This window comes from Sprattus sprattus, assembly GCF_963457725.1.
Source record: "Sprattus sprattus genome assembly, chromosome: 3".
NCBI classification, from domain to species: domain Eukaryota; kingdom Metazoa; phylum Chordata; class Actinopteri; order Clupeiformes; family Clupeidae; genus Sprattus; species Sprattus sprattus.
In genome coordinates, this window is record NC_137922.1 from 37,531,369 (window position 1) to 37,557,362 (window position 25,994).

A 25,994-nucleotide genomic window follows, 5' to 3' on the forward strand; every position below is an offset into this window, starting at 1 on the left:
GTGTGTGTGTGTGTGTGTGTGTCACTCAGTAGCACTGTAAAGCTGCTGGGCTCCTTAGTTTACATCCTGATGTAACTTTATCATCTGCATCAAGAGTGTGTGTGTGAGAGTGTGTGGGGGGTTTGTTTGTGTAGCAGTTAGGGTTAATTCTGGAGCCGTTTTGATTTGTTATTTTTATTATTTTATTGGTGGGTTGGTTGTGAGTGGTGAGATTTCAAAACAATGTACACATGTAATATTTCAAGAGTTCTCCACTAGGGGGCAACACATTCCTCAATTGCACCACTCTTTGTTTTGAAGGGAAGGAGAAAAGCAGAAATATATATATATATATATATATATATTTTTATGTGGGGTAGTCGTAGCCTTGCTTGCGAATCCGGAGCACTTCACCAGAGACGGCCCAGCGAAGGGGAGAGAGAAAGAGAGAAAGAGACAGGGAAGAGAAAAAAGATAAAGAAAAGAAAAGAATAAATACGGAATAGATAAAAGAAGACATGGAGGGAACAGAAGACTTTCTACTTCAGTGAGATGCCTTGTCTGCTGTCAGTCAACTGGGTATTGCCATGACGACAACATCCCAGCATTTGGAGTGAAGACCAAAAAACAAAGACAAGAAAAAAAGAGGAGGGAGGAGAGAGTTGGAAGAGTTGGAGACCTTTTCCTGAAGTTCTTCAAAAAAAAGAGGGGAAAAAAGGAGACAAGGAAAGAAGAGAAGAGGTTAGGGACAGACAAAGATAGAGAGAGAGAGAGAGAGAGAGAGAGAGAGAGAGAGGGAAGACAAGAAAAGAGAGGGAGGTCTAAAACAAGAGAGGAGAGAAGAAGGAAAAAAGGCTGCGCACAATCCGTTCTTCATACGGAGGTGAGAAGTGACGCGGGGCAAGGGAGAAGAGGGAGTGAGAGAGAAGGCGTGCGGAGAGTGAGAGAAGGAAGGAGGGAGTAAGTGAGGAGAGAGCCGGAGTGAGAGAAAGGGAGCAGGAAAGAGCGCAGAGACACACACACACACACAACCACACACAGAGACAGCAGAGTGGACATGGGTCTGTGTGCCGTGCTGTTGATCTGTCTCTCCCAGGCGGAGCTGGCCAGAGTGTGGGCTCAGGAGCAAACAGGTAAGACACAAACACACACACACACACACACACACACACACACGGAAAGGGTAGAGAGAGAGATGGAGTGAGCAACATGTTGCTCTAAGAAACATCAAATCAGATACACTCACATTGCCACACTAAGCAAAAACAACTCAGTTACGTATACACACGAACACACACACACACACACACTGCTTAATGAGTCACTCACAAACACACACACACACACACACAGAGGGAGAGAGATAAGGATGCACAGCTGATAGACATTATTGAATACCTGGGACAGCTACAGAAACAGGACAGTTCTTCCAGCTGGGCTTTGAAGAAGCATGTCATTTTCATCTTTTGAAATGTGATTTCATGCTTTCAACATAACATGGCACAAATGGGAGCAATTCAGTCAGGAGAGGTTTACCAGGCAAGCGTGACTGGCATATCTATGTGTGTGTATGTGTGTGTGTGTGTTTGTGCACGTGTGTGTGTGCACATGTTTGTGTGTGTGTGTGTGTGCACTTGGGTGTGTGTGGGTGTGTGTATATGTATGAATCCATTTAAGCGTTTGCATTTGTGTGTGTGTGTGTGTGTGTGTGTGTGAGAGAGAGAGTGAGCGAAAGAGAGAGAGAGAAAGAGAGTGACAGATGAACAGAGTGCTCTTGAATAAGATCAGGGCACACACAGATTTCTTCTATACCATCATTCCATGCTGCTGCTTGTGCATCAGTCACGTCTGCCGCCTTGGTAAAGGTAAAACCACCTGAAGACAAACTAGCTGTCTGATTTCAGATCAGTTGATTGTCTGTTGTGTGATTTAACAAGCAGAGAGGTGAATTGAGAGGAAAGGGGAGGGAATGAGAGCAGAGGAGAAAAGAGGAGAGGGAGGAGATATTAGGAGAATGCATAAGGAACTAAGAAAGCAGGGGAGCACACAGGGTAGGATTCGATCTGAGAGAGGAGAAGAGGAGGAAAGAAGACAAAGAGAGGAGGGGAGAAGAGGAGAGGATAGCAGAAGAGAGAAGAGAGCTATGCAGGGAGAGGAGAGGAGGAAAGAAAGAGTAGAAAAAAGAGTGGTGAGAAACGGAGAGGAGAGTAAAGGGGAGGAAAAGAGAGGAGAGGAAAGGGGAGGTGAGGAGAAGAAAGAAGAGGATGAGGGGAGGTGAGGAATGGAAGAAGTTGAAGCAGAAGAGAGAACTAGAGCAGTGGGATGGAGAGCAGCTGTGTGTTTAAGTGGAGGGAGATTGCTCTTCTTGAGGAGTTTGTGAATGTTTCTTGAGTGTGTTAATGTGTGTGTGTCTGTTGGGGGAGATTGCTCTTCTTGAGGAGTTTGTGAATGTTTGTGTGTGTGTGTGTGTGTGTGTGTGTGTGTGTGCGTGCACATGCATGTGTGTGTTGAGGAAGGTTGTTCGAGTTGATGAGTGAATGTGTGTATGTATGTCTGTTGGAGGACTGTAATTGTGTGTGTGTGTGTGTGTGTGTGTGTGTGGTGTGTGTGTGTGTGTTTATTGGGGGGACGTTCTTCTTAAGGAGTGTATGAACGTGTGTGTGGGGGCTGGTCGGATTGAGGGAGGTGCTGAGAAGAGTTGATTTGTTGCCATCTTAACCCAGGGGTGGAGGGGATGGGAGCCAGTGGTTATGCTGGGTGAATCACCCTGGGGGGGAGGGAGGTACTGTCTACGATGATCATGGAATATGTTTCATTATTGGGAGGGGGGGGGGGGGGGGGGGGGGGTTGAGATGGTGTGTTCAGACTGGTGCACTCATCCCCCCCCCCCCCCCCCCCCCCCCCCCCCCCCCCCTCACCCCATCCTCACTCCAGTCAAAATCAGCCCTTTAAAGGTAACGAGGTCAGAAGCGAAGCGGTGGATGAAGGTCAAGGCTGTGAGGATGAAAGGGGGGCGGGGGGGCGGGGTGGCTGGGTACAGGTAGGGTGTGATGATATAGAGAGGAAGAGGATAATGAGATGAGGAAAGCAAACATTTGAGGAGTAGTCAGATTGGAGACAGAGGAAGAAGGAGGCGCAGGGAGAGGAGAAGTGAAAGAAAGAGAAAGAGGAAGAGGAAGAGAGAGGCAAACGAAGAGAGGAAGAAACACAGCGTTGTGCACCTGACATAACAGAACCTTTTACACGTGCTTAAAAGAGATGGAGAGGTGTGGGGAGAACACAGAACAGCAGTGTGGGAGGAATACAAATGAGTGCACACATCCACATCCTGTTAATGTATATCAGTGCTGCACAGCTGTGAAAGGAAGTGTGTGTTAAAAGCATAAACTGAACTGTCTGGGCCTGCTATGAGTGGGGAGGGGCTGCACAGACTGAGGCAGGTGATGGGGTGGAGATGGAGATGAGATGGAGGTGGAGATGAGATGCCATCTAATGCAGGAGCAGACTCTGACCCTGTTCTCAGACAGTCTGAATCTGTTGCAGTGTCAGGGGCTAAACAAAGGCTGAAATAAGGAGGAGAGGATCATAAACAACAGGGTGGAGAAGTGTGTGTGTGTGTGTGTTTGGGAGCGCACAAGTGTGTGTGTGCGTGTGTGTGTGTGCGTGTGTGTACACAATTATGTGTGTGCGTGTTTGTGTGTTTCTGGATTTCATGTCAGTGCTATCCTTTGTTCACACATGTCTGTTAGCGGAAGATTATATAGGTGTGAGCTTGTTGCATAGCGTCCCCTCCTCTGCGCCAACTATTTAGTGGCACACACACCCATTTCCTCTCTCTTTCTCTCTCTGTCCCTCTGTGTGTGTGTGTGTGTGTGTGTGTGTGTATTTTTATCCTCCTCGGAGATGCTGTATTTTTAGAAGGCCTGGTTCTTCTCCCTCAGCCCAGTGCTGTTCTACTTTCACTGGCCTCTCTCTTCCATCCATCCCTCCCTCCCCCCTCTCTCTCCTCCCCCCCCTCTCTCCTCTCCACTTCTATCGCCTCTCTCTATCTCTCCTCTCCTCCTCCTTCTCCTCCTCCTCAGAGTACACTGTTCTCCCCTACCCACTGCTGGGTCTGCCAATGATTCTCAGATTCACACACACACACACACACACACACACACACACACACACACACACACACACACACACACACACACACACACACACACACACACACTACCCTCACCTGAGACATATCCAGCTGTCACTCAGCTCCCCTGCACCCCAAACACACACACACACACACACACACACACACACACACACCGCTCCTCACACCTGACACACCCAGCTGTCACTCTGCTCATCTGCATCTGAAACACACTTCTTCACACATACACATACTCATACACACACACTCTCACAAATTCACACAAACTTGCACACTCTGTCCAGCTGTCACTCTGTTCCCCTGAACTTTACACAAACACACACACACCGACACACACACACACAGCTCTCTTGCACACTTCAAAACACTCCTTATCTCCCTCTTACAGGTCTGTTATCCTGTTCACACTCTATCTTTATGTTTTTTTCACACACACTCACACACAGCTTTCCCCTTCCTGTTTCATTTAGACACACTTGTCCTCTGGAGCCTTTCCTCTGTACACCTTACAGAGATCTACTCCAGATCTGCCTACGCTCAAACACTCCTTCCTCGTCTCCTTAACCACACATGTATACACCTCTCCAACAGAAAAGCTCTGTTTCCCCTATCGGGACAAATCAAGCCAAGGCCAGTTGCGTCTCCACTGTCACATCACATTGGGGCTTGATCGTGCTTCTCTGGGCTTCCTCAGGGCTTATGGCCAGGGGCTTTAGGCCCGCTGATTAGCCTTGGGCCTAGCAGGGCGTACTGGTGCTTAAGGCGGTGTCAACGTGGAAGGAAGTCATTATCAAGTAACCTACACGCTACAAAGTAACCTTAAAAAATGGAGAATTGTTGAAGCTTGTCACCACACCAAATTTGGTCTTTGTTTACTGTAATATTTGATACAAATGTGCAATGGTAGCTTGATCAAGTAGGGGAGACTGAGCAGCCAACATGATTGTAATACAACTGGATATAAATGAATTACAACCCAAGTCTATCACAACTTAAAAGAAAGTGAGCCTGTCCTGGCTGTGTCTACATGATGCAGACATGCTATTGACACGGTGCACGTCATGATCCACACTGGCGGATCAAATCTCAATATATTTACCATAAATCCTCAAATAAAGATCTGAATCAATTAGAGGCTGGGCTTCAGACAGTAGCCGGGGACGTGGTTGATACAGACAAAAAAAGGTAAAATAAGGTACCGGTAGCATATTTTACTGTAGCCTACCAGCATCAGTCCATCAGCACAAAGCAGACATCACAATTCAATTGAATGCATTTCATAAATACATGTTCTCCTCATGTATAATGTTTTTGGCTAATTTCATGGGCTGTTTCATGGGCTGCAATAAAATAGAAATGTTTCAGCCTACTAGGCAAAGTTGTTATTATACAGTTACTTGCCTAAACGATAGAATACATTCCCCCAAAATATCTCTTGTTAATGCTTTTGTTGCCGTTTCGTGATTTCCGCTAAGAAAAAGCGGACATCACGCTAAGAAATCTGCTAAGAAAAAATTGTTCTTCAGGCTAATAAAACTTTAAGTTTAAGGTGTTGCGTAGCAACCCATTACTTGCTGACTTCAAGTTACAATGAATTTCCGCTACGTTAACTACAGACTAATTGCGGAATGATATGAAAGATGTGTGAGTGTGTGCATGATTGTGAAGCACAAAACCTGTTGCCAATGACAGCGGTTATTAACTATTCGCAGTGGTGAATATCAAGAAATAACAGACCTGCGAACGTTGGGGTGCCCCATTCAAATCAACAGATATATAATAAGTAAGTAATAAAGGCCTGCCCCTAATACAAGCCTGCCCCAAATAAAGGCCTCTGCGCTATGCAGCCAAAGTAAATAAAAGACCCTGGCCACAATTTGAGTGTTTTACGGTATACAAAGTATACAATACAAAACACAGCTGGCCCAAAGAATACAATATATAATGATGTGTAATCACCATCAAATTGAGATTGGATGGATCATTAACACTAATGTATATGTTAACCCACACATGTCACTGCTGTCCCAACCATGTTATGAATAAATTTACGTTGACGTTTTACATTTTTAATAGAAACATAATAGTGGAGACATTTTTATTTGCACAACTACCAGGGCACTACCAATTACAATTTATGGTGAGGAATTAACAATAAAGTGAGCTTGCCCCCTGTTCCAAACAGGGACAGCTTTCCTTAACTTATTCTGTAGTAGGTTGTCTGTGCCTGGCATCCAGACTTTATCACATGATATCTCAACTTGAACTTCCAACTTGCTTCTGACATTAACACAAAGGTAGCCCATAGGTGGGTTTTAGGGCAATACTGCGGGGCTATCGGCCCGATAGTAGAATGAGGCTAATGAGTCTCTCTCTCCCTCACACAGACACACACACACCTCAAACAGTCTTCATATCCCCCCACAAACATACACACAAATGCACAAACACATACAGCCTGCATGAAAGTTTATAATCCCACTGTTCCTGCAGAGCTTCCGTCAGACACACATTAACCATCACACACAAACATACATCACCTGACTCTTATTACACATTTGTGGGCACTCATACACGCATGCATACGCACATAAGAGATGCACATATAAAAACACACACAAGTACAAATTCACACACACACACACACACACACACACACACACACACACACACACACACACACAAACACACACACACGCACACCCAAACACACACACACACACACACACACACCACACACACACACACACACACACACACACACACACACACACACACACACACACACACACACACACACACACACACACACACACACACACACACACACACACACACACACACAGTCCCCAGCATGACTACCATTAGCAAGAGCCTTCACACCGGCATTGATACATGAGTGTAAAGGTCAGACTGTGCTTTTAATGCTGAAAGGCAGCTGGTGTCCTGTGCTTGTTTTTTTCTACACAGGAACATTCAACAGTCCTCCACATGTGCGCTCACTTCCATTAGAGCATTGAATGGTTTGTTTCTCCTGTCTGTGTGGCCGTGTTCATGTAAGCATGATGGGCACATAATGTCTCTCTTTTTCTCCCTCTCTTTCGGTCTCGTTCTCTGTCGGCCCCAGTTCTCTCATTGTCTAATTATTTCTGTTTGTCTCAATCTGTCTCAATCTCTCTGTCACCATCTTTTCTCTATCTATTTATCCTCTTTTTATATTTTTATCTGCCTATCTGTTTTTTTTCCACTCTTTCCCTGTCTCAGTCTCTCTCTCTCTGAAGATGACGCACGTTGTACCGCATATGTTATTGAGGTCAGTCAGCTTTAGTTTTTTCCTGGGCAGGGCTTTTAGGGACAGAATTGGCTTCATTGTAAATTCACCTTCAAGCTGCATTTTAGGGTTTGCTTACCCCAGAGAGGGACAGTGTGTAAATGAGCCCAGAAACACAATAAATATTTGTGGGAAGAGGGAGAAACACACTGGGCAGAAACTGGGGCGGACTGAGGGTTTGCGGACACAGTGGATTACTTACTGAGCATGTGGTGACAGACTGAGTGTGTGCAGCCACAGGAACAAACTGAGCATGTGCAGGCACAGGAACAAACTGAGCGTGTGCAGGTACAAATGCAGACTGAGCATGTGCAAGCACTGGAACAAACTGAGAATGTCACAGGAACAAACTGAGCATGTGCAGGTACAAATGCAGACTGAGCATGTGCAAGCACTGGAACAAACTGAGCATGTGCAGACTCCCTGCGCATGCGCAGATACAGGATGAAACTGAGCACAGGGTTCCATTGAGCCTGTGCAGACACAGGAACAGACTGAGCATGTGCAGACACAGGGGCCAACTGAACATCTGCAAACTCATATGCAGACCAGAAAAGCTTGATCATGTGCAACTAGTAACCAACTGAGCATGTCCAAGCACAGGCAGGCATGAACTGAGCAAGAGACCAAGAGAGGGACAGACTCTGCTGGTTCCATCCTATCCTGACTAGCGGCACATTCTCATCTGTGTTTAATGGCTCCCCACTTCCCCTCTGTCTGCATTTTACGGGTGGCCTCTTGTCTTAACAGAGATGAGGGCCTGCTGTGGAGAGAACTTGCCAGAGGCAGCTAGCTCAGGAGGATCTCAGTTATGGTCCAGTTATGGCCCAGTTATGGTCCAGGTCTTGCATGGATGTAGCGGCTAGATCCATGTCACAGACAGCAGCTACCAACTGACTTCAGCCTTCTTCCCTGATACAACTTAGGGTGCACCATTACAGAATAGGACCTGGACCAAATCTGACATGGATGGGGCATTAATGTGGTATAACCTGACATGGATGGGGCATTAATGTGGTATGACCTGACATGGATGTATCATTGATATGGTATGACATGACCTATTGATATGGCTTGGATGTGATAGCCAGATCTGTTCCAAAGTCAGGACCCACCAGGAACTTTATACCAGTCCCTTTATTCCAGCTAGGCTGCACCATTACAGGAAAGGAGCTTGACCAAATATATGGATGTGGCATAATATGGCACTGATGTGGCGATGTATATATGGCATTTTATGGCATGGATGTGAAATTAGATGGCATGGATGTGGCATTAGATGTTTCCTTTGTAAAATAGGCCAGCGAGAGACCTGGTCCTCAGGGCCACCCTGCTTGAGGATTTTTCTTCCCAGCAAAGACTTAGCCATCATACATGTTTCCAATCACGCCCTCACTCAGTGTGCCACGGTACTCGCGATGTGACATCATCTCCATATCGCGAGCGCTCGTCAGCTTCCAATTAACTGCGAACAAAGGAAACAATTAGAAGGCCACATATTTACCTAGTTAGTAAATTAGCGTCGGAGTCAAGCAGAATGGAAATAATGTTGAGGGGAGGGTGTGAGTGTCTGAGTGTGTGTGTGTGTCTGTGTGTGTGTGTATTGAACTAAGAGGTGCAGAATGTTTGCAACCCCATGAGCAGATTTATTTGAGTCATCAGCGCTTGTTACTGACGCTCGTTTCATGCCCTGCTCCCTTCATCTGTTTTCTATCACTCCAGGCTCTCTTTTCTCTTTTAGATGGAGTGAGGCCATATTTTTTATATCTCATTTTATCCTTCCCTCTTCTTCTCCCTCCCTCTCTCCACAAAGACCTGCTCATCACTGCAGTTGGCTCCATGTGTTCTTGTGTGTTGCTGTTGCAACTCTCATATGTGGCAGCACCAAGATTGACTGTGTCTGGAATCGTGTTCTCTATGTGTGGTACGCATGCCTGCACACACCCTGGTTTTGATGTGGCATACGTGAGAAGACCCAAGAGAACCCACTCTGACATCTGTCAAGACAGTTGTCAGTTTTCCTGTCAGTCCAGACATCCATCACTGTTGGGCTACACAGCTAGCAGGTAGCAGCTAATACCTAGCAGGTAGCAGCTAACAGTTAACAGCTAGTTTAAAAATGTAGACAAATTCAGACACAGAATCTGATTTTATCATGCGTGCATCTGCTCCAGATGTTTTCTAGAGTCAACTATTTTGAAAAGCAGTCCTTCTAGGTTTCTAAAATAATTCTGCCCACTCCATATTGGGCCTGTTGAAGAAACTCTGAGAAGCCACAAACACTTCTTAGCCAAGATAATGCCTGGCTCCCTCTGGACTGCTCCTTCTCCTCCTAAAAGAGGAATGGCTCTTTCAAGGCAGAGTAGCACGATACTTTTGAAGAAGTGGCGGGTGAGCGGCCCAGTTTAGCCAACACAGTGAGACTAGTGGGTACAAAGGAATCTCTTTTCATGCAGGACAAGATGTTTAATCCCTACTGTTATAACCTTCAAAAACAGCTTTGTTCGTCGGCCAAAAAAAAGAGAGGAAAGAAAAAACACTTTCTGTAATATGAAACTCACCGAAGGAGCAGGAGGAGGAAGAAGGAGGAGGAGGAGAACAAAATAACATTCTTTCTCTAAAAGCTTTAAAAAGAAAACATGTCTCTGCATTAGAGGCTACACAAGACACCAAGATGAAAGTGCCTCCTCGGTCAGTGTGTTACAGTGTGGCCTGTCAATCCTGTATGGCTTTTGTTGGGTTTTTTGTAGAGCAGCATCGAGATACAGTCAGACGGAGGAACATACAGGGGAGACTTATGGGAAAGGAATGCCAAATGATATGATAATGAGAATGTTCAGTCAGTCTGTCTGAATATCATGTCCTCTCTCCAGTGTGTTTAAACATCATGTGCTCTCTCCTCTGTGTTTAACTGTCATCTAATGTGGAGGAGTTATTAGATTCTGGAAGGGTTCGAGTTGTGTGTGGGAGAAGTGTGTGGTGTGAGATCCTCTGTTATCTATTGGATGTCAGTCTGTGTGTGTGAGTGTGTGTGTGTGTGTGTGTCTGTCTGTCTGTGTCTTTGTGTGTGCATGTGGGTGTGTGTGTGTGTGTGTGTGTGTGTGTGTGTGTGTGTGTGGTCTGTGAAATCCCCTGTTATATATTTCATATGTTTGTTTGTGTGTTTGTTATGGCTGTCTGGTGGTTTGTGTGTGTATTAGAAAGTATTTGTCTGGGTGTTTGTGTGTGTGTGTATCCTTTTTTGCGTTTTCACACTTTAAATAACCCCGCTCCATTAATCAAAGCAATGAGATGCAAACGCACTGCGCCAAAGGTTGATGATCAGCATTTATGCCGAGCAGATCACTCGTCCTGTGCCGTCTGTTTTTTCGAGAGTTATATTTCATGCCTGCTGCGTTTATTTGCCAACACCACAGGCCTCGGCCTCAGGCCTGTTTGTTAAGTAAAAGTGCCCTGATTGGTCAGGAGGATCCCGGAGGAGGGGAGGGTAGTGGGGTGGTGTCTGTCTTATGATTATTAATTGGTTGTTTTGCATTGAGGTGGCAAATTGACTGTTATGTCTGCCATCCTTGACCTTGCCCCGCGCCACTTCTCTTCCGTTATGCTTTTTTTCTTCTATTTTTATCTCCTTCTATCTTTCTTTCGCCTCTCTCTTCTATCTGCCTCTCTCTTCTCCACTCTATCCTACCTTGTTTGTGTCTCAGATGCAGTCTCTCACTCTTCCTTTGATTGCACTCGTTTCTATTTCTTTCTTGCACTTTTCTCTTCATTTCAGGTCTTGTCTTGTCGTCTCTCTGCTCCTCCTCTCCTCACCCCATCCTCTTTGTTATCTTCTCTGTTCCCTCTTGCTCCCTCCTCTCACTCTCTCTTCATCCTCCGTTCCTGCCTTGCCACCTGCATTCGTTCCTCCTCTGCCTCCCTCGGTTTCTTTGTCTGCCTTCTGTTCAGCAAACCTAAACGTGGTCGATGGCCCAATTAATCCTCTCAGATTTTGGAACAGCAGAAATAGCTGAGCTTTTGCAACAGACGAAATAAAAAACAAGACTTTTTTAATAGGGCTCTCTCCCTCGTGAAACTCTCCTTTTGTTCTTTTTCTTGTTCTTGTTCTCTCTGTCCCTCTCTCAATCTCTCTCAGTGTCTATCAATCTCTGTTCTCACACACACTCACACACACCCATTTGTGCAGGCTCACACAATGCACGCACACAGTCACACACACCTATACCGACTCACACACTCAAACATACTGAACTGTCAACACACTCTCTCTTCATTCTTGCTTCCTTTTCCTCTCACCTTTTCTTCTCTTCCTCATCCTTATCTTAAACTACATCTATTTCTCTCTCTCTCTATCTCTCTATCTCTCTCTCATCTCGGGGCAGATCTCTCCCAGTACTGTTATCTGTCAGGAAGACTTACGTCTCCTTAGTTATTTTGGCTTCTCGGAGGAGAAAGAACATGGCAAACTTTGACCTCGCGCCCTTTGGAGTTGATTTATGAAAAAAGACTACCTGCAGGTCTCGGCGTATACAGAGCATGACACTCTTCTGCTGAGGAATGAAAACAGGGAAAAGGGAAGTAAAGGAAGAGGAATGAGAGGTGGGATGATTGAGTGATGAAGAAGAGAGACAGATAGTAAGAGAGGGATGAGGAGGGAAAGTGACAGAGAGTTTCAATGAGAGAAAGATGGAGAGACAGAGAGAGAGAGAGAGAGAGAGAGAGAGAGAGAGAGAGAGAGAGAGAGAGAGAGACAGGGAGAGAGTGAACCCGGTAGACTACTTTCCATGACCCAGATCCGACTCGACAGAACAACAGCCTTAAGGCAAAATGTGAATAACCACGGCTTAAAAATATCAAAGGGATTTGTTTGAATGATTAATATTGTCTCTGCCCCTACCTGAATTCTTCCTGTAGTCTTTGCAGACACACTCTCAGCACACATTTGTATGCTTACAGCACCAGTGAGGGTGTGGATTATGCATTCAGTAAATGGCATGCTGTGTGTGTGTGCGTGTATGTGTTTCATAAGTCTTCTGGAAAACCATTTCATGATTCATGAAGTTCTCCTATTGATCCAGTTGATCTTTTATCACACCTGTGTGCAGGAGAAAAAGTGCATGCCAACACTGACATGCGTTGCATGTGTGTGTTTAAAGCTGCCTTCTATGTGTGTATGTGTGTGTGTGACAATCGTGGTGCGATAGGATAGGCTTGGCCTGTCACAGTGGGTATTTGTGTCTGTGTGTGTCTGTGAGTGCAGAGGAAGCTTATTGTGAATGCCATTCTTTCTTCCACAGCCTTTGAACAGAGAGAATAGTTTAATTATAGAATATGTTTATACCCCTCATCTACTTCAAGTGATCTTTCATGACACACAGCACACATTTCTGCCATGGCCTTCGTAAAAAATGTATAACGGTAATAAATAAGTTAAACTGAGCCAAAATCCTTGAGATTTGATGACATGCTCAGCAATCACTAAATGTTTTGACAGGACATGGTGGTTTCTGTGGTTGTAGAGCGAAAAACCCATATCCTTTTTTTCTCTAACCGATGTTATTTTGGACCTCGAAGGAGGCCGTCGGTTTTCCTCTAGCCCTATCTGTTGCCTGCGAGAACACATGGCACTCGAAAGGCCCTTACTACAGGAATTTCAAGCAATGGTCGTAAAAAGAAATATGTGTTTAATAGGCAGCAGCGGACAGAGGGTAGCCCACACATGGTATGCTACATTCAAAACATGATGTTTTCATACAAAAATCGCGACTGACACGAAACTAACGCATCATTTATTTACATTCTTGTTCTGCTCAATGTTAGCAATTAGTCTGTTTATTTCCGCAGTGTTTTGTTTGGAACGATTTGCTATAGTTTCACCTTTTAATCTTTCTGCTTTTGTTTGGAAAGATTTCTCTGTGACTGTGATCAGCAAGAGCCTTCAGTTGGCTGATTAGAATGCTGAACACAGAGAATGTGTTGAACCGAGACAGCGGTCGTCAAACCATTATTTCTCCATCTTTAATTGTTTCAGAAGTGCAACTTAATTATGTTGCTGCTCGGTTCAGCCCTGCTTCTCAGCAACACCACTAGTGGCCCGTGGGATTCAATGTTTTTCTCACAGACTAGAAAAACACGCCATCACACTTGTGAGGGCCAAAGCTATTACAGTTAAGCGCAATTAATCAGACAAAAGTATGAGAAGGCTCTGACTCATACCACCGCAATAAAAGCCGTTCCTTACTGCCAAATAAAAAGACATCGAACAATGACACATTTGGCGTCTTTGTGTACTGTGTGTTTAACTGTGTGTGTGTGTTTCACGTCTCTGTGCATTTATATCAACTGATTATCTAAATAACAGAAAAATCTCCTCATTTATATACGATTCTGGACTTGTCAGCACACTTAACAGATCAAAAACTGACTACACAGACTAATAGCAAAAGGATGTGTCTAAAATCCTTCTGCTACAGGAATTGTATATTATGTGAGCAGCACGCAACTTCCAAACGTCTGCTAGGCCAGCATGTTTACAGAGCACCCAGCAAGGCAGTATTAGAGAGAGCTGTTTCTGATAGTTCAGAAGAATGACTGTTCATTCTGTAAGCACAGCGAGTTCAGGGTGCTTCTAGGGGGCTGCACAGGGGAGTGTAGTTCTGAGCATTAGAGAGGGGCTCCTAACAAATACCTTTTCTATTGCTGCAGAGCAGGACTTGGCACTGGCACAGATGGCCTCAGGACACTGGGGCTTTGGGATGTGATTTGAACTCCTTCGATAAACATGGGTCAAACTGCCAGCGATTTCAGTGTGTGCGAGCTGGATGGTGTGTGTGTGCTGGATTATGTGTGTATGCTGGATTATGTGTGAGTGTGTGTGTGAAAGTATATGCGTAGTGGGTGTGTGTGTGTGTGTGTGTGTGTGTGTGTGTGTGTGTGTGTGTGTGTGTGTGTGTGTGTGTGTGTGTGTGTGTGTGTGTGTGTGTGTGTCTGTCTGTCTGTCTGTCTGTCTGTCTGTCTGTGTGTCTGTCTGTCTGTCTGTCTGTCTGTCTGTCTGTGTCTGTGTGTGTGTGTATGGCTGCACAGACACCTGTGGTAGAAACACTGAACTCTTCACCCCTATACTGCCTCATGTGTGGAGCAGTTATTAGAGTATCTGAGAAGGTGAGGAGAGACTTTGGAAACAATATGATCCATTCTCTGAGTCCGGTATGGTCCCTCAGGTTCCCCCTCTCTTTTCCATGGGAAACTAGATAATCCTTATCTGACACCCGTCTTTAAACCAGCCTCCAACTGCTTGTTTTGGCGCCCTACTCCCTCCTATGAGAGTCCAGCGCAGTTCCTCAAACTTTGCATAACATTAAGTCACACAGTTATATCAGTGCTTGGGAATTGAAGCCATTATGTAGGTTGCTGGTCCCAAGACGGCGATAGGCATAGTCTACAACGGTTACTACATATGTTAAAATAAAAGATTTTGAAAAGTTAAAAATAAGCTCACTCAAATAATGATAAATGATCAATAAATGGATTAAACCCCATTACGTACCATATAGTGTGATGTGTCCCTGACTGAAAATGATGATTTGATAACTGGTTCAGGAAAACATTATAGTGGTGCAGATAACCATAACAATTGTTCATTTTGGGATACAAGCATGACATTTTGTAAAGTTATAGCCAAAGGCATTCAAAAAATATGTGGATATGGAGCCATCATGAATTTTCAATATGGCGCCCATTGCAGCCATTTTTCTAAAGTTGAGGACCTAATTAGTAAAATGTATCTACCATACTTAGTTCCAGGGAACTGCAATTTGAATGATACATTTTTCAAGATTGGTATGAGAATTGAATTGCAAAAAAGTTTGTAGATTAGTCTGATTATACATTTTTTAAGATTTTTAAGAATTGCAGAGGAAAATGTCAAAGAACTTCAAACTTTAGCTTTTTGTCAAGGACCATCAACTTCTTGCACAGCCAAGAAACTCTGTATTATATGCCAAGAAGACAAGGCGGAGGCATTGAGGTGTCCAAGCTAACAGACAAGGAAGGGTATAGAGTTCACTTGCAAAGCATTTGATTCAGTTTCAATGAACTTGACCAGGTCCCTTCAACACTCCCACTTGAAAGATTGGATTAGGGCCAAGGTATTAGGCAGCCAATACCATAAAAAGGCAGGCTGAAGTAAAATACAACTAAGCTGCAAAGTACCTCTGAAATGAGACAAGACACCTGCTTCTTCTGCAGACAACCTGCTGGTCATGATGGCCTTTGTGAAGCTGCAATAACGGGTGCTCACTTTTGCAACCTGACTTGAAGACACAGAACTACTGCGGCAACTTAGTGCTGAGGACATGGTGGCCATCAAGTGCCAAGTAGGTCTCTACAATAGTGCCAGAAAGGCGAACTTCATGCGAAGGTCATGATAATAATGGCCAGGCAGATGAGCATCATCACATCTCTCACATTGGTGTTTGCTGAGCTGGTCCTTTACATAGAGAGAGAACAGGCAAGATGAGGAGACAGCACCAATCTTTAAGCTAGCTGAACTTGCCCAGCTCTACAAGTCATGAATGGAACAGCTTGGAGTAAAGGTTGATACCAGAATTAACTCTTCACGACTGAGGGAGAGGATTCTTGCTGAATTCCCTGATATGCAATCATTCAAGAAGGGAAGAGATGACCTGATGTCCTTTGAAGATGTTAGTGCTGCTCTTGCCAAAGCCTTTGAGCAGGAGAATGACAAAGACGCTGATGCAGATGCTGCTGGTGCCAGGCGCAGAAGCTTTTGTCAGACAAAGGTCTTCACAGGAGACAACAGTTCCTTTAAACATAGGACTGATGCTGCATTCCCACACGCAAAAGGGAACTTGTGAAGAGAATGGCACATCTGAGGTCGAGCATAAAATATGGTTCTGCTCTTCAGCTCTCCACATGGATAGGAAACAATGTCTGTCAGCAGTTTCAAAGGGAGGAAGTGGTATGCCCTAGTCTTGATACCAGCCCGAACCCCGCCCACCAAATTTTTGCTGTGCAGTTGGGGAGAGAGTATCAGCGGCCGGATTATGCCGTACCATTGTGTATGTGCAACACGAATGTTGCCGAGGATTGTAGGTCTTAACTGAAGCGCTCTAGACCATTATTGATAGGTTATTGCTAAAGCTTAGACAAAAAATCCATTGAAACACATAGTAGCTAGCTAGCCTCGCTGCTTATAAGTACGTGAGCAGGCATATCTCACCGATATTGACAGCGCATTCATTTTGAAAGAGGAGCAGAGAAACGCGATCAAGGCATTAGTCGATCGAAAATATGTGTTTGCCGTCCTTCCTACGGGATCCGGTAAAAGTTTTAATGTATCAGATGGTCATACTATGTTGCTCTGATTGGTTGTAGGTATCCAATTGAGGTATCCAATTGGCATTCTGATTGGTTGTAGGTATCCAATTGAGGTATCCAATTGGCATTTTTTTTTCCTGGTTCGTTGAAACACGCCCCATAATCACAGCCCAATGGGTCAGTATCAAACTCATATTCTGACTAGAATTATGAGTATGACATCGTCAGGCTAGGTATACCTTCTGCAATTGTGCAATTCAAGTTTGAGGTTCTCAGTGTAAATTGTACTGTAAATAGTTTTTTTACTCTTGTGATCCAAAACCATGATCTTGAATTGAGGCTGTTCTCGAGTGGTCTAATAGACAATATTATATGAATATATCAAGTAGCAACTTTTGGTCAACCCATACCAATTTCAGGCTTAAAATACCAATTTCCAACTCAATCAATCAATTTTCTTTATTTTCAAATGAAATTGCAAGAAATTGATAAGAACACTGGCGGGCGTTTTGAAAAAGGGCTGCCATGGGTGCAATATTGAAAATTCATGTTGGTTCCATATCCACATCTTTTTGGAATGCCTTTGGCCATAACTGTACCAAATGTCATGCTTTTATCATAAAATATACAATTGTTGTGGAATTCCTAGCTAAGCTGCACCATTATTATACATTATGTTGTCTACTTTATCCTCAGGCCTGATTCTAAACATTGACTTGTGTGTCTGACATCATCGATTGTGAAGGCCATGTTTTGGTTATACCAGGGGTTTTCAACCGGGGGTCTGCGGCCCCCTGGTGGTCCGTGGCGGTATTGCATGGGGGTCCGCGATAAAAAAGAATATACATATATATATATATATTTGCTTTGATATTTCAACACATTTCCAGATTACTATTGAAAATGTCTGAAATAAGAAAAATATGTCTAAAATAATATAAAGGTGATTCACGCTGACAGAATGTAGCCTTGCACCTATCCAGTCTATGGTAGCCTGTGCTTTGCTGATGTTAATGCATTGCGTTCGTAACGTCACCATACCGGATAATTCATAGCGTACAGTTTCGCGTGCGAAGTTGACAAGCATCTGCAGTTAAGCATAGCCTACGAGTACTTTTGAAGTTTAGTCGAAAAAGTAAAACTTTTGGTGAACGACTGAAGTTATCTACTGTCTTTAGCTAACATTTCGTTCTACTGGAGTTAGCTGGTCAGAAGCACCAATGGATCGGTGTTTAGTGAGGAGAGAGACAGGCTGCCACGACAAAGGTACACCTTCACAGGATACAGGGAAACAAAGTCAACAAAGAAAAAGAAAAAACAATGAGGAATACATCAAATACGGATTTACAGTGAAGATAGCCAGAGCAGGAGAGGGGGTACCACTGTGTTTCGTGTGTTCAACATTACTGTCAACTGAAGCTATGAAGCTGTCGAAACTATTGCGGCATATGGAGACGCATTACGTTTTCTTGAATGCCAAGCTTATTGAGTACATGCAACAGATGTTGCGTGATTTTCATATGACTTAAGTTCTGGATAAGTTGCCAGACCGAATTTCCAGAGCTTGCTGCAAAATCAATGAGGTGTATTTTGCAAACTTTCAAACTACCTGTGTGAGAGCATTTTTTTTGCGTACTTGAAGAATAAGTACAGGGCAAGAGAATTGTATGAGACTGTCGCTGTCTACCATTTCACCACGAATAGACAGGCTGTGTGGACTTCACCATGCCCAGATACAGGTCTCCCCTCACCCCACACATGCACGAACGAACGCACACACGCACGCGCGCAGGCACATCAGTGGGCCGCGGATTACTTTCTAGTCAGAATGGTGGTCCCTGGGACAAAACCAGTTGAAAACCCCTGGGTTATACTATTCAATGCCCTTACGTCCACAGAGTAGTTCAGTTTACAGCACCAGTACAACACGGCTTGCCAGTTCCATTACACAGTTATGTGTCACAACGTGGGAAGATTGGCTGAGAGGGGTTGTTACTGGCAGAATCAGAGTCCTTTTAACAAGTTCAGTCAGCTCCAAAGAGCAAATAGCACCAACCATGACAAGCTGAAACCAGTCGCTCGGCCAGTTTAGCCCTTAATGGTTCATAGGCAGCTGAGTCGCCAAGGTTTGGGATAGTAAACTAGGCGCTGGCTAGAAAGAGCCACATTCAGCTGTCTTTCACACAAAAAGCTGGCAGACATTTTAAAAAGTCTGTAACTACTGGAACTCCAGGCCTCCTCCCACATGAAGCTGTCAGACTTGACCGCTTGTTTCTTAAATTGTCCTCCCTCAGGCCTCCACCCTCTTCCCCAGGTCATCTGGGCTGATGCGCCCGCCCGCCCGCCCGCCCGCCCGCCCGCACCCGGCCACCACGCCTGTGTGTGAGAGAGAGCTGCTTCTTAGTGATCCGTGCCCTCCTGATTGGTCCGTTCTGTCGGGCTTGGTACCTCTCCCATAGGGGAACGTGTGCCCTCTGGCTGACGTTCCCTTTGGCGGTTCATGGTTCTTCTTCTGTGGAACGAAGAATCTCTCTCTCTCCATTCCTCTTCATTCCTCTTTCCCTTTCACTCTCTCCATCTTTCTCTCTCTCTCTCTCTCTCTCCCTCTCTCCTTTTCCTGCCTCTCTTCACCCCCCCCCCCCCTCTCTCCACTGTCCTCCACCCCGGACTGAAAACCCATCATGTGAGAGTCAGCTTTGGCTCGCTGCTGGCCTTGCTTCCCCTCACAAACCATGTTAGACTCGAGGCCAGGGCGAGGCGTTCCAGTGGAATGGCATGAGGGAATAGACTGTGTGGTGGTAACACAGTGTTCCAAAGGACACTACAAGGGCAGTTCTGCATGACTGTGTGTGTGTGTGTGTGTGTGTGTGTGTGTGTGTGTATGTATGTGTGTGTGTGTGTGTGTGTGTGTGTGTACATGTGAGTGGATGGGTGGGTGTGGGTGTTTGTGCGTGTGTACAGTTGTTTTTCGGTCTGTGTGTGTGTGGGGGGGGGGGGGCTTTTAGCCTCTCTGGTCATGTCCATCTCTATTGGACTCTATGTGTGTCAGAGTGTGTGTTTGTGTATTCTCCACCAGCCTCGGCCAGAAAAGCCGTCATGTCTGTCTGCGTCCACTGCTATGCCTGGCTAAAATTACATTTCTCTGTGTCTCTAAATTGCATTTCCTGTCCCTTCCCTCGGTGGTCAGGGACGCTGAATGGAGGGGGCCCGCTGCGGTCAGACGGGGCCCCGGAGGGACCCAGGGGCCGCAGGGAGAGGAGGGGGAGCCCCAACCGGGCCGGGGTGGAGCACCTAGGTGGAGGAGGCCTGGCCATCGACACCCTGCCTGACAACTTGACCCACGTGGTGGTGAGTAGTGTTTGGGCGGAGAGGTGGAGAGAGAAGGAGAGAGGGAGGGAGAGGAAGGAGGAGAGAGGGATATATAGAAATAAAGAAAGAGGTATGAAAAGAACGAGAGGATGGAAGAAGAAGGAGAATGGCAGGGGAGAGGGGTAGGGGTAGACGACAACATGACCCGTGTGGGGGTTAGTAGAGATGGGGTTGAGGGATACAGGGAGGGAGAGGGAGAGAGATTAGAAAGGATAGATAGATGAAAAGAGGGAGAGAGGAAGGGGAGGGAGAATGAGAGGGGGAGAGACAGCAGAGAGAGGAGGGATGGAGAGGGAGTGACAGGGAAGTGTTAAAGAGGAAAAGAGGGGGATGGGAGAAGGGAGGGAGAGAGAGAAGGAAAGTAGAAGAGAGATAGGGGGATGGAGGAGTGGGTAGAGCACAAATAGAGATGGGGTTTATGTCATCTGTTACAATAAAGTCAAAGAAAGAGGAAGTAGACGTGCACACACGCAAAGAGGCAGTACAAGGAAGGACAAACTGAAAATTGGAATTGAAGAACTGAGGAACTGAAAATGGGGAAAAGGAACGGCAGTTAAAAGAAGAGAAAGTCCAGACTATGTCTTAGAGACCCAGGAACAGACAGAAGAAAATAAGACAGGGGTAGAGAGAAAGAGAGGAAAAGCTGCAGAAAGATGAGTAGGAGAGAGGTGCAGAGAAAGAGTGGGAGAGAGAGAAAGAGATAGCTGCTGAAAAAGGAGTGGGATAGATAGAGAGAGAGAGAGAAAAAGAGAAAGAGAGAAAAGAGAGGGTAGGGGTCCTCTTCTGTATGCAGCGTGTGAATCAAATCTGCTCTAACACCCTGTCTTCTGTGGTAACCGATCCGTTAAAGCCTCTGTCTCGAGGTTACCTTCCCAGCATGAAAACAGCGTTGCCACATCAGGAACATGTTTTTCATGGAAGACGATCTGGCATTTAGCAGTGGAGCCTTTAGCAAGTGCTTCTGTATCCCATATAAATAGCCTGTGCACAAAATATTACCAACACCAATGATCATGCTATACACTACTGAAAAACAGAATTGTATTGTTACATGCCATTTCATTGCAGTTACGCCATTAAGTATAGTAAAACATATATAAATCTAAAATATAATATAATGTTGATAATGTCACCTCACACCTATTTTTATACTCCTAATGCTGGTTTTATGTAATTACCCAATGACAGGGTGTTGTTACTGCAGTTTATCTCTGTCTGCAGGATAATTTATGGAATAGTTTTAGTGCAGTTACACTGTAATATGGGATTTATAATGTGTGGCTGTTTTTACTCAATATGAGAAACCCTGTGCTACTAAATGAGAAACATACTCTGCAGGCATGATAGGACCTGACAGGTGGATCCAGATGAAAACGCTGCTACCTTGCAGACATATTGGCAGTGTGTGTTTAGCCTGTCAGTTCTAACAGTGAACGGCCTGAATCTTAGCAACAGATGGTGTTTTGTGACCCAAAAGAAAAAAACAGAACAACACACAGTGAGGCAGCTGTGTTTTTAGTAAAAAATTAGGATGTAGTGTAAGCCTCGTTAGAGAAGCATAGTGTGTAATCGGACGAGAAGAGTGTACTGTAGGAAGTAGTTGGGCTGCCAGTTTGCATCTGTAAAGGTGAAACAGTTGTTACTAAATAACTGTTTTCACTCTGTAATTGTTAATAATATTTATTCAGTCAGGATTTGGCAGGATAAAATGAGGATTGTTTGCATTTTAAAGCAGCACAACGGATCAATAGCTATTCGCGAACGGCATGCTAGCAGCTAAAACTAACGAAATATCTTGAAATGTGCTGACTTTGACATTATGACAAACTAGTTACTCAACGACTGTCCTTACACAGTCAAATATCAAGCAAGTGTGATACAAGACAAAGCAAGACGGCAAATAAGCTATTTACTAGATCTGCAGAAAGTCAACAAGTCAGGGCGGCGGGCATCGGCAGGTAAAACTACAGAAAGCAGTTATATGCCTAAGGACCCTTGTATCGCAATGGCACGGAGGCGATTCTCCATATTAAAAGTCATTGTACCGACCCAATTTTTTTTAAGCTGTTATTTTAAGGTTAAACTGCTTATCCTAACCCTAATTCTGAAGTATAATTGTTACATAATGGGGCTTTAAAACGGTTTGGATTACAAAATGGCGTATTGTTATTATAATTTGTTTCAGCTTTTTGGCGCTTGTTGTGGTGTTATATCAAAATTGTCAAGTCAAGTCAAGTCAAGTGTACTTTATTGTCAAAAATCTGTGTAACAGGGTTAGCACAGAAGTTTGAAATTGCGTTTGACCAGTCTCCAATGAGCAAAATGACTGCACAGACAAATATGTACCACTTCCAACCAAAGCCCAGAAAAAAACATAGCGTGTGTGCTTGTCAAGACAAGACCCATGGCAGATAACAGAACTTGCATTAGATTCTAGAAGCGCTTTAAGATGCACTCTCAGATGCCCTGGAGATCTGGTCACTCACTTTTCTGACATCGAATTCCCTCAGTTGAGCCACCCCTGGTCCCGCCTACTGCTATGGACTCCGGCATTATAGAGGTTTCACGGTTAATTCGATTTCACCTACAACCCTCTGAGTATAATTCACATGATCTTATCCATCTTAGCCAGTAGAAAACCTATGAATGTGGATCCAAAATGGAGCTGTTTATCAGGAGGACAGCACCACAACATGGTCGGCATACAAATACCCTCCTTCAGTAACATGTTAGCTGTTCTCCTGTCATTCTATGTGTATTTTTCATCGTTGTGTTGTGTGGTTTATCACTGATTAGGCCCTCTCAAAGATTTCTCTGTCTCTCAGTGGCCCAGTGCAGTGCAGGGGATTTGCAAAAAAATGCAATCTGTAAAACTTAAATTATGTAAAACTACATAACTATATGCACACACACACACACACACACAAGCACACACGCACACGCACACCCACACACACACACACACACACACACACACAAGCACACATATAGTTATAGTTTGTCACAATCAACAGATTACCACAGCGATCCAATATATCTGCAGCATCTTGCAGCAGCCCCTGGATTGTCTCCGGCTCTGGTCTGGCCTGGAGTCCTCAGCTATTTGAGCTGCTTCACCAGAGACGCAGAGCCTGGCTCCCTAGAGGATACTTGGCGACAGCGTTGAGGCCATAACAAGACTCTGCTGACTTTGTGCTTTAGATGTGGCGGAGAGCTGAGGATAAAAGAAAGTTGGGTGATGGAGGGGGTGGGGGTGGGGGTGGGCGTGGGTTTGGGGTAAGTGGAGTGGTGTGGGGGTGGAGTTGGGTAGTCATTGTCCTCAGGTTTGACTGGTGATTGACACTGTTGTAGTTGGGATCACAGCACAGACCGTAGATCGGTCTACCCTGTGCACACATACTGGCAAACTGTCCATATAAGCGAGTCGACTGTCAGTGTGTGTGTTTCTGTGTGGAAAAGCGTGTGTGTCACTGTCATACATTGAGTATGTGTGAATGTGTGTGTGTGTGTGTGTGTGTGTGTGTGTCACTGTCACACATTGAGTATGTGTGAATGTGTGTGTGTGTGTGTGTGTGTGTGTGTGTGTGAGTGTGTGTGTGTGTGTGTGTGTGTGTGTATGTGTGTGTGTGTGTGCGTATTTCTGTGTCTGAGTGTGGGTGTGTGTGTCTGCATTTGAGTGTGTGCTTGTTTTGAGACTCTGTTTGTGTCATTCTGCTATCTGTCTATTGAGCTCCTAATAGGTACATCTAACTTTCTTTTTTAAATCGGCCCTGATGCATCAGCAGGAAAAGTTCAGAGCTCAGAGCTTGAGGGTTGAAAGCAGAAAGAGGAGAAAGCAGTTAGTTCACACTCACACACACACACACACTAGTGCTCAACTCGCTAACGTGCAGCATTATTCAGGCAGCGTGGTGTGTTTTCAGTTAGAGCAGATGACTGCTGTTTGCACAAGGCAGCAGATGAGGCTCCAGGGTCCCTGTTGGAGGGAGAGGCTTCTGGAGACCCTCTTAAGAAAGGAGAGAGAGCGAGGGAGAGAGGGGGGCAGGGAAGGAGACCTTCTGCAGAAGAAGAAAGATATGAGGGACAGAGAGAGAGATGACGAAAGGAAGACTGTAGGACAGAGAGGAGGACACACATGCACGAAAGAGAGAGACAGAGTGAGAGATCTTCTACAGAATGATGGATGGGGAGACTCAAGCAGAAAGAGAGCAATAAATAACTTTAGTGTGCCATATTTCTTCCCAGAATGCTTTGCTGCCTTAATAGTAGTATCTTACTCTATACTGGCAGATTGCATACAAAGATGAACTGACAGAGAAAGAGAAAGAATATCAGGAAGTGTGTCCATGTGAATGTGTATGTATGTATGTGAATATGTGTGTATATATGTGTATATATACAGTATATATGAATATGTGAATGTGTGTATATATGTGTGTGTATATATGTGTGTGTGTGTGTGTGTGTGTGTGTGTGTGTGTGTGTGTGTGTGTGTGTGTGTGTGTGTGTGTGTGTGTGTGTGTGTGTGTGTGTGTGTGTGTGTGTGTGTGTGTGTGTGTGTGTATGTGTATGTATGTGTATATGTATGTATGTCTGACAGCATGTTGAGATGTAAAGGTGAAGCATTTGTCCTCACATATCCTATTTCTCATGCAACCAAAGAGGAATCATTGCCATCAAATGACTTGCGATATTTCCCCCCCTCCGATTCCCCATGCACAAATTCAAAACAGATTGTCTGCAGCTTCTGCCAACATGCACTTTTGGTTTTAAGTGAGTTTGTGTGTGTGTGAGTGTGTGTGCATCTGTGTGAGTTGTTTTTGTAAGAATTTATGTATGTGTGTGTGTGTGTGTGTGTGTGTGTGTGTGTGTGTGTGTGTGTGTGTGTGCATCTGGGTGAGTTGCTTTTGTAAGGATGTGTGTGTGTGTGTGTGTGTGTGTGTGTGTGTGTGTGCATATGGGTGTATTTTAGAGGACCTGTAATGGAATTTTTGAGCTTGAGTTCATTCACAGTGTATTCATATCCGGAGATGTTGTATCCGTGTGTGTGTGTGTGTGTGTGTGTGTGTGTGTGTGTGTGTGTGTGTGTGTGTTGTGTGTGTATGGTGAGCATGTGTCTGTATTTGTGTGTTTATATACATGAATGTGGTTTGTGTGTGTTTGTGTGTGTTGTGTGTGTTGTCATATGCATATAAGTGTGTGTCCAGTTTGCCTCCAGTTCTCAGTGTATCCCTCCCAGTGTTTGAGCGCACTTTCTGCCAAAAGCTGATTAAGCAGCTTTCCTTTATATCACAGCTCTTCATCATGGCCTCCTCTTTGACCCCTTTCCCATACATTTACATTTGGAGCTCTTCCCATCTCCTGCTCCCTTCCCTCAAACCCTTCCACCAGCCTTCCTTCATCATCCCCTGGAAGTGTTTCTCCAAAGGCCAGGCCCATTATCCTTGTCCTGTATGTCCAGACTTAAACAAATGGCTTTAAACATTCCCCTAACATCTCCCTAACAAAGACTCTAAAGCAGCCAGATGACTAACTGCTCCCAGGGATCGGATGTTGTGGGAGTTTGTTTAAAACCCTGTACACACCAATGACATGGGTCGGACCAGGGTTATTTTACCCATGTGTAACCCTTGTTTGCTCAGTTCAGGCCAAGACAGTCTCAGCAGAGGTTATACCCAGATAAGACCTGCATCGCATTATACACATTAAGTCTATTCCGGTCTGTACATTTTTTTTTTGTTTTGTATATTTCGTTTTTGGGCTAATTTGGACCCACGTTTTTGTTGATAGATTCTTTTCGTTATTTTCATTACATTATTAGTT

General features: G+C 44.8%; 1 protein-coding gene across 1 annotated transcript in view; it reads left to right on the plus strand.

Annotated features, from left to right (window-relative positions):
* Nucleotides 1-824: 824 nt before the first annotated feature.
* The window catches only part of plxdc1 (plexin domain containing 1), a gene marked incomplete at its 3' end in the record, with an annotated part of 42,505 nt that continues 17,335 nt past the window's right edge, over nt 825-25,994 (plus strand). The window contains exons 1-2 of the mRNA XM_080834463.1: nt 825-1,112; nt 19,990-20,150. Of these exons, the coding sequence (XP_080690589.1) occupies nt 1,037-1,112; nt 19,990-20,150 (237 nt within the window). The 5' untranslated portion in view covers nt 825-1,036. The remainder of the gene's footprint in view (nt 1,113-19,989; nt 20,151-25,994) is intronic.